The following is an 8,656-nucleotide window of genomic DNA, read 5'->3' as shown; positions in this document are numbered from 1 at the left end:
GCCGTAAACCTATATGGCCGAACCATTTTTTGGTACGCGTACTTTTTTCATCCGAGCCGTGCCAAATATTTTCTACGCTTAACTGTTTTTGCAATTACAAAATGATCACTTTCAGCACTCCAGTCCACTGAACTTTTTAATTCCCTGAAGCGGTGGTGGTCCGCAACGCGTCCACAGTGCTGGTTATAAATTGACTCTATGAGAGAGGAATTAATGCGAATGAATACTGAAGTGAATGACCATCGCAATTATGTAAGCAACTTGGATAATTGCGAAAAGAAAGCTTAAAAAAAATTTCAAACTTGAACTGGATTCGAAATGATCTCTGTAATGCCGGGAAATTGCAGGGATCATGTTTTCAAGTTTTTTCAAGTTTCTTTATTTCCACATACTAATTTACAACATTAATGCGAGCTAGCGAACATACATGGAAATAAGCAAACAAAGGTTTTATTGCGAGCTGTAATTATGATAATTAAAACAGGGCAGTAATGCAATGTAAAGAGTGTAAATATTGTAATGATAATGTGGTATTTTTTTTTTTTTAGTGTGAGTTTTCCGTTTTTATCGTAAGCATTGTACCGTAAGTAGTGTTGCTATAGCGTAATGAAATTGTTAAACAACAACAACAACAAAAAACAAAGGTTATGTTAGCAAGGTAAATGAATAAACAAATAAGTAATGAAAAAAAGAAGAAAAAATAGCTACACAGGAAGTCTTTCTCAGGCTTCGGATGTCAGCAGATATTCTTTAATTTAGTTCTTTTCTAAAACTTTGAAGAAATGCTGCATTCTTGTTTAGAGGTATTTTGTTCCAAAAATCAGCAGCAGCATATCTAACACTGAATTTGCAACACTGATTTAGACTCTAAGTCGCGGTATAAACACATTTTGATTCGTTCTCGAACGAATGGGTTCAAAATCGCGCTTGAATCCCGTTCAAGTCTGAATTTTTTCAGGCTTTCTTTTCGCAACTTCTTAAGTTGGGTACATTACTGCGAAGGTCATTCATTAATTTATTCTTTCATCCGCGGTTCAAATATATGTATTTCATATATGCTACTTTTAGAATTTGATACGTTGACCAATACCAAATCCAGACTGTTTTACTTTTCGAGAGATTTTCAATATACAGCAGCATTTCTTTAATTCGATCTGTCAGCAATGAAGGGAAATAAACTTTGCTCGAGTTAATAAAAAATTTTTGAGTTATCAATCATATCTAAGTTAAAATAACAGTAAAGATTACAGCAGAAGCAGGGGATAGCAGCTTCCAATTCATTTGCTTGGCAACACGTTTGAATTATTGCGGGTTTCGAGTTGTTAGGATTCTGCTCAAACTTCTCTTTCTTTTACCTGCGGAGTTTCCCTAAAGATATGCAGGATTTGCAAGATATGTTCAAACAACTTCGTTAAACTGAATTCATGTTGAAGTGTTCCATTTAGAGTCGTCGGTAAGGCTGAATTGAAACTGAATCGTAAGTAAAGTTTGTCGCAATGGCCAAATCCCAGGGCTCAAGCCAGAACTCAAAACAATGGAACAGGCGCTAAGTGTGAACAAATCACTGTTAGATTTTGTTTGGTCAGTTTTAGGTTGAATAAGTTTTTGACCAATCGGTTTGAAAAGCATCCACCGTACGAAAAAGATGGCGACCGTACACTTAACCACAATACCTTGCGAACCTAACAAAGCCAATAGGCACATAGAATGCCATAATATTTTATGGCGAAATTCGTCCTGGTCCCGACTGGTCCCTGTATTAACAACATTGTATATGCTAGCTTTGAAATTTTTAGAACTTTTCTGTTCCTTTTTATGAACGTTTAAGGGTTTTCATTTGCTAAAAATTATGGGTAAATGTGCTTGTCGTCATCTTCTTCGGTACAGTGGATTACTTTCAGACATCCAAGTAAAAACACCTCTACTTTAGGAGACCGTCATCAAAGTACAAGGTTGGACTTTGCCTGGGACCCCCCTTTACTCAACCCCAAGAACCGTCAGAAGCGAGGTTTGGAGGTTATCGCCCACGGGATGGGGGGGGGGGGGGAGGTTGCCTTTTTCGTTGCCATCTTCCGAAAGAAATTGAAATTTTCAAATGTCTTCTTGCTAAAGCTACTTATTTAAAATCATGTTACATCTCAACGACGTAAGGGCACAAGTCGTAAATTTTCACGCCGTGTGCCAACTACTGGGAAAATGTAAATGGTTGGACAGTGGTTTACCTAACGAAACAAGGCCAAACATATGATTGGGCTTGATTCGTTTTGTAATCCGTCGAAACGTCAGCGCTCGAATCTCTTAACGGTGGCCAAATTACCTTGTTATCATCTCTGTTGAAAAAAAAAACACTCCCCCCTCCCCAACCGACGCAGCACCACAATTTAGAAACTTACCCTCTGGGTAGTGTCTAACGATGCCTATTTTTATGGGCAATTAAGGCAGAGGGAATTATACTTTGTGTACCACAATGCAAGACATTTGTTTTCTGGGGCACCGTGCCTTTCCGGCGTCAGCCCCAAAATTGTGGAACGAGTTGCCTGTATTCAGACTGTTTAAAAAGACATTATTTCAAAAAGCGTATTTTCTAAATTTGTGACTTAGTTCCAAGAAATTTTGGGAGTACAAAGACTTCAGTCTTCCCACAACCAATTGCGACCTAAGTAAATAACCTGGCATTAATTTTTTTCATGGGAAGAAAATTTAGTAGTTAACACTCAAACAATGGAGTGGTTCTATCCGGCAAGATTTTTTGGTCTGATAGTTTTGACATGCTGTAAACTTAAGTATGACATCAGGTGCGTACTCTTTTTGACCCCATAGGTTTTCGTTTACACACCTCCACATTTTTCTAATCCCTGTTCCTTGCATTAATGTTGTAAACTTAGTACGCGGAAATAAAGAAAACTTGAAACTATATACAACAAATTTCCGTGGACATCCTATAGTCCCTAGACACTGGAACACTCTATTGTTCAGGGCCCGGTTGTTCGAAAGCCGATTAACGCTAATCCCCGATTAAAAGTTAACCGAGGTTTCCAGCTCGCTCTTTAAAAGTGGTTTTTAAGCCTAATTTCAAGCTAAAGGTAAAGAAAAGTCTTAGTCAAAACTGAGGGGCAAAAATATTTTGGAAGAATCTTTACCTATTAGTAATTAAACTTGAATCAAAGCTCACGTTAATCCAGGATTAGCTTAATCGGCTTTCGAACAACCCGGCCCAGTAGTGAAGCTTACTCAGTTCCGTGGTGACCTTTGTCAGGACATGAACCATCCCACCAGCAGCACAGGAAGGGAATTCCCTCTTGGGTTCGAGAAAGGGGATCTGAAAATGGTGTGAGGAATTGGGAAGCTGTTACATCTGGGTATTTGAAAGGGTACCCTCAACACTAGAGCTTCCCGCACTGTTGCCGAAGTTCACACTAACCTTTAAGCGTCTCCCTGGAAAACGTGCAATATTATTTTCAACTAGAAAGGAGACCAATCACAGTGCTTGTGATACGAAGAAATAGTCATTGACAATAATTAACAATTATTCCACGAGCGCGCGTTGGATATGAGATGATAGATAGCCAACTCGGCGCTACGCGCCTCGTTGGCTATAATCATCTCATATCCAACAAGCGCAAGTGGAATAATTGTTTTATTAAAAACAATCAAAAAATCTCACTGATTTCCCTGTGCAAGAACAACCAGAAGACAATTTAATGGTCGCCATTTCTCGGCCATGGCATAATGGCTCATATACCATGGCCGCTAAGCCAATCAAATCCCTCGAATTGCATTATACAATGATTCAGTTTTTAATAAAATAGTTTTATTTTAAGTAGCGTTTCTTATTCAGTAGTCAGACTGGCTCATGACTACATTGATGAAACACAAGTTTCTTTTCCGATTCTTTTACCCAGTCATTCTAACATATTACTTGCTGGTAGACGAATTTCATCCCTGGTGGGAAACATCACAGTTCAGACACTTTCTTAGCCCTTAGTGGAGTTACTATTAAACTATTTATCTATCCAAGGCTGCTACCTAACATAAGCCGAGTAGCCTATGGCACCCAAGAAAATGCTCTGGGCAGTTAATGTTTTTGCAGCAGCAACTAACACTTCACATGTTGGGCTCCTAACTTCTCGGCGTTTGGCCTTGTTGCTATCTGTCGTCATTTTAGCCTTGAGGTATCACAAATAGCGAAAACTGAATAACCTTGTTGCTAACTGTGCACACTAATAGTTTTCCATGCCAGGAATGTTTTTGAGAGTTTCAGTAGTCTACTAATACAGAAGTATTTTTGCGCAGTTTATGACTATGCGGGAAAAGCAGATCTTAGCGAGGGCTATTGGAATCCAGAAAGGAAATTGGGGGTAACCACGCGGTTTTTAGAGATAATTAAGCAACAATAATTCAAAAAAGTGCTAAAATACAAAGCCATGTATGGCACTTTTTCCCATATTTAAAGATTACTTATCACTGAAAAATGCATGGTTACCCCCATTTTCATTTTGGATACCAAGAGCACTTGCTAAGTTCTGCTTTCTCCACATGGTTTAATCCACTCAAAAATATGCACCTCCCACAGGAAACCCAAGTATCTCGAGATGCGCAGAACATATGCACAGTAACAAAAGTAGGCACTGTCCTTAAACAATTAAACATGCATTGGAATACAAACCATGCAAAATACATTTATTAGCAAATTAGTCTTACCTTTTAGTTTAACATATGCCAATTCAAGAAAAAAGAAAATTCATATTTGTTAATTTTACTGTATATTGTTTCTGAATCAGTAAGAATGTTTTTTTTCCTCAAGATAATTAATGTTCATAGAGTAAAATTATGTACAATTATATAAGTTGTATTCCATCCATAGCCATAATTCAAATTGTCCCATCTCCACCCGGCCCTACAACAGAGCCTTCTTGTGGAGTTTTATACATATTGGGTTTCCAATCTCAACCTGGAAATTCAATTGAAGAGTTTTTTGAGTGGGTTTTTTGCCTTGAAATCGAATTTGCTCCAGATAAGCTATATTTTGACTCAGCAACTGGCTATCATGTAAGACACTTAAGGTGAGTTTAATTAACCCTATTCCAGAAAAGGAATACATACAATGATGGAAAGAAATATCCCCAGAACAGGTTTTGGAGCTAAAAGAGCGTCTTTGTACACAAATAAAAATTATCATGTGTCAGCAAAAGTTTTTGCAGAAATGTCTTCCCAAAGTTACTTCAAAAGAGAAATCTAACAGCTATTCCAGTTATTCTTATTCCGGAATACAGTCAATCAAATGCAACCTTAGTTGCACCAGTTATATATTCAGTTTACTAGCAAAATGTTAAGTAAAAAATATATCAGCCCATTTCTTCTCTTTAAAATGTAAGTGACCTACACAAAATTGGAACCAATGCTTGACCAAGTTCTTTGTGTACAACACTGAACCAACTCGAGTGATGGTCTCTGTGTGAAAATAGAGCTTATCTGGAGCAAATTTCAACTTGTTGTTGAAAACCTGTTATGAAGGATTTCTTCTCATCAATATGTATTCCTATTCTGGAATAGAGTCAATTTCAAGACAAAAAAAAACCACTTACAATTCTTGTGCATAAAACCCTTCCATTATTTGAATCCGATGTAAACCAGGCAAAAATGTCCCTACTGACTCTTTAGGCCAAATTTTTCACTCATTGGATACCAACCTACTATGACAATGCTTCCTACACAAGGAACGAAAAAGCTAACATGGCAAACAAGCCAAAACTTCACTCAGCAAGTATGTTCTCTTTTTTATCTGTTTGCACATTGCCAAGGGCACTTGAACTATTTCTTCAAAGATCAAACATTTCCCATAAGTTACATCACCTATCAGCTCACTATGTTGGGTTAATTACTGTTATTAAAATCAAATATTCTTGATGGTTTTACATCTTCCTTCCATCAGTTTTTTTACTAAGACCATTATTTCTTATTCTTTTGATCACATTATGTTGCTCTTCTTAAGGCTCTAAGAGTTTTTCCAATTTTTATGCAGTTTCACCGTAGCCACTAGGGAGGTGGCATTTTCACAGAAGTCCAAGTTATTTTATAAACATAATAATATGAAATGGTGTTTGTACAACAGTATTCACCATCAGTTTTATCAAGTATAAAATATTATTTCAGGAAGTTGTCCATCCTCAACAGAAGTTCCATTGTTATTTCCCGCAGCATATGAAAACTGGAAGATGATCTTCTCTTTCTGCTCTGTTTCATAAACCATTTTCTTTCCTCCTGAAGTACCATAATGAGAATCTGGTCCCTTGAGAGTTGCACATGCTGTGTAATTTACACCAGAGAGAATCTCGACTGGTTCTTTAAACATCACACGGAAAATAGAGTCGCTGCCATCACTGCTAAACGCAGTGTCGTTGTGGCCGCAAATTTTATTTGTGTCAGTTGCAATGATTTGAATTGTAACCTGATAGTCGCTTGGACCATACATTGAACCATACAAACCAAAGCCCACCACAAAAATTCTTCTGTTACAGCTAAAACGTATCCTGTCACTTGTGCCGCTATAACCCCAGCGACTCTCTACCTTTGTAAAGCGGCATATTGCCTTTTCCTTGCCAGTCAGACAGCAGCGGGGCCTGTCAAGAAACTGCACTTGTGGCTTGGGATTCACTGTGAAATGAAGAAACAAACTAACAACCTCCTTGTCTGTAAGGATTCCAGACTGTGCCACGCTAGCAGCAAACTCTTCAATGCTCATCAAAGGAAAGCGAATCATGTACAAGGCTCTTGACAGAACGCTTCTGCATGAAATCAAACATAATACAATCAACATTCTATAATAAACAAAGCTGGGTATTTCTGTGACACCCAAAACTGACTCTGCCCACCGGGAACCCCACCCGACCTTCCAGATATTAGGGAGCTTAAGCAGAGACGTTCATGAGCCACGGACAGCAACCAGAAGTCGAACGTTTCCTTTTTTGGTGTGGGTTTGCTCCTTACCACAGACAGGAAAAGCTCTTGTTGATGACTTTGAAAAGACATTACAAACGCGATGGCATCAAAACGTTCCAAAGAGTGAACATTCAATTTCTGGATGCCGTCCGTGGCTCAAAAATGTCTGTGCTTAAGTTCCCTAACAATTTCCCTTCACTCCAGGCTCAGAGCTGCATGCACATATAATACTGCGTGTAATACCTTTCTCTATTACCTTCTTAAGGGCGATTTAGACGGTACGATTTTCTCTTAGGACTGTCGCATGCGATTTCTAGAGCGCGCGCTGCTTGCGTCACGTAAAAATCGCACACAACTCTCGCCACTCAACATTGCCTTTACCTACGATTGTCGCAGGATTTTAAAACATGTTTTAAAATCCTACGACATTTTTCGTGTTGTGTGCGTCTGTCGTAAGGATGTTGTAGGTTGATTTACACGACGCGATTCGTGTTGTAGGCATGGCGTAAGCGTGTCGCATGCGACAAATCGTGGGCAAAATCGTACCGTCTAAATCGCCCTTTATATGCCCTCCTAAGGTTGTAATAATTATGTTCACCTAACAAAATTGTATTTGGAAAGAAGATAAGCTTTCAGGATCCGCTTTTGTTTCTCTACACTTCAAATGACAGGATCAGGAAACAATTTACTTTCTCAAAATTGTATTTGTTTTTGTAATTTTTTTGGACTGCATCCTAACAAGATGTCATACATGTAGACTTAACACCTTTAGGAAAATTTAACACAATCGGCTTGTGTATCCTTACCAAGAAAATTCAACAGTGAATTTAAAACAATATAATAGCACTAGTTAATAATAGTACTCTATTAAACCTTTTGTTATCTGAAGTGCTAGGTATTCTTCTCCTCTGGCACTCGTGCTCAGCCCATCTCAAGGCAGCAGCGAACAGTTGGTTTTCGCGGATTGCCAAGGTATCCCTTTGCAAAACGACACAAAACGTGTCAAAATCAATGTCAGTAAAACCCTCAGCTGCAAGAGCTTCTGCAGTGTTCTTGTCAATGCATTCAAGGCACAGGGCTGCTAACTGGGGCTCGTCAAATAGGCGAGCTTGACTCAACAACATAAACGCGTTGTCGGGGCTCAAGTTCTTCTTCAAGAAATCCACACACGCGTTTTCCAAAGTGGGTACCGCGTATTTCTTGGCCGTGTAAAGCGTCGTCATCACTGTTTCGGGACCTATCTGCACCTCGTCAGTGTACAAGAAGCGAAGTAATGACTGGAAGGCTAAATATTCGACGTCTGGCAGTTCAACTTCGTCTGATTGAGTCGAAATTCCACCATTGAACATAGCATCAAAGACAGCGCTTCTTACAGCAAGTACAAACTTATGAGCCGGTATTCGTCGCCTCTGTGTGCCTTTTCCGACCATAAAGTGTACATCACTTAAAATTTCGTTGTTAAAGAGAAAAGCGATTGCGTCTTGTACGGAAGTTTTCTCCGACTGCCAGTTGTAAGGGGATGAGCTCATCTCTCAGCCGTCAGACTTTTTCCATACTTTCCGCAAACTGCACGGAGAAAAATTCTGAAAAGACAGGACAGTGATTGTTCTTGTTGAAGTCTTACTTAAAGCTGACTAGAAGAAACAAGTTCCTTAAAATTTAGACACCACTACAACCTTCCGGACGTAGCGGCGCAGCTGTATTGAAAACAGACCAT

At 38.9% G+C, this 8,656-nt stretch overlaps 1 protein-coding gene across 2 annotated transcripts; it reads right to left on the bottom strand.

The window, feature by feature from the left end:
- Positions 1 to 4,659: 4,659 nt before the first annotated feature.
- On the bottom strand, positions 4,660 to 8,632 carry LOC146479237 (BTB/POZ domain-containing protein 2-like). Of its 2 annotated transcripts, none has more exons than XR_014865038.1 (3): positions 7,813 to 8,632; positions 5,100 to 6,785; positions 4,660 to 5,057 (listed from the first exon to the last, which is right to left on the bottom strand). XR_014865038.1 is itself a non-coding variant. In XM_085111505.1 (3 exons), exons 2-3 carry the CDS (start codon positions 8,466 to 8,468, stop codon positions 6,131 to 6,133), a joined length of 1,311 nt encoding a protein of 436 aa, XP_084967631.1. In that variant the 5' UTR covers positions 8,469 to 8,522; positions 8,607 to 8,624; the 3' UTR covers positions 4,660 to 6,130. The 2 variants fall into 2 exon arrangements, 1 of the variants encoding a protein (XP_084967631.1); XM_085111505.1 differs by having other exon boundaries at positions 4,660 to 6,785; positions 7,813 to 8,522; positions 8,607 to 8,624.
- Positions 8,633 to 8,656: the final 24 nt, after the last annotated feature.

The sequence above is a fragment of the Pavona decussata genome, unplaced genomic scaffold (assembly GCF_977016875.1).
Source record: "Pavona decussata unplaced genomic scaffold, jaPavDecu1.1 SCAFFOLD_61, whole genome shotgun sequence".
Taxonomy (NCBI): Eukaryota; Metazoa; Cnidaria; class Anthozoa; order Scleractinia; family Agariciidae; genus Pavona; species Pavona decussata.
The sequence above is the reverse complement of the archived record's forward strand: the minus strand, read 5'-3'. Positions and strand labels throughout refer to the sequence as shown.

Bases quoted from the DNA above. Each gene is read 5' to 3' on its own strand.
- LOC146479237 (XM_085111505.1), bottom strand. From the start codon at position 8,468: ATGAGCTCATCCCCTTACAACTGGCAGTCGGAGAAAACTTCCGTACAA. The intron at 6,786-7,812 runs GTTTAATAGAGT...GATTTCATGCAG, and splicing joins AGCACTTCAGATAACAAAAG to AAGCGTTCTGTCAAGAGCCT.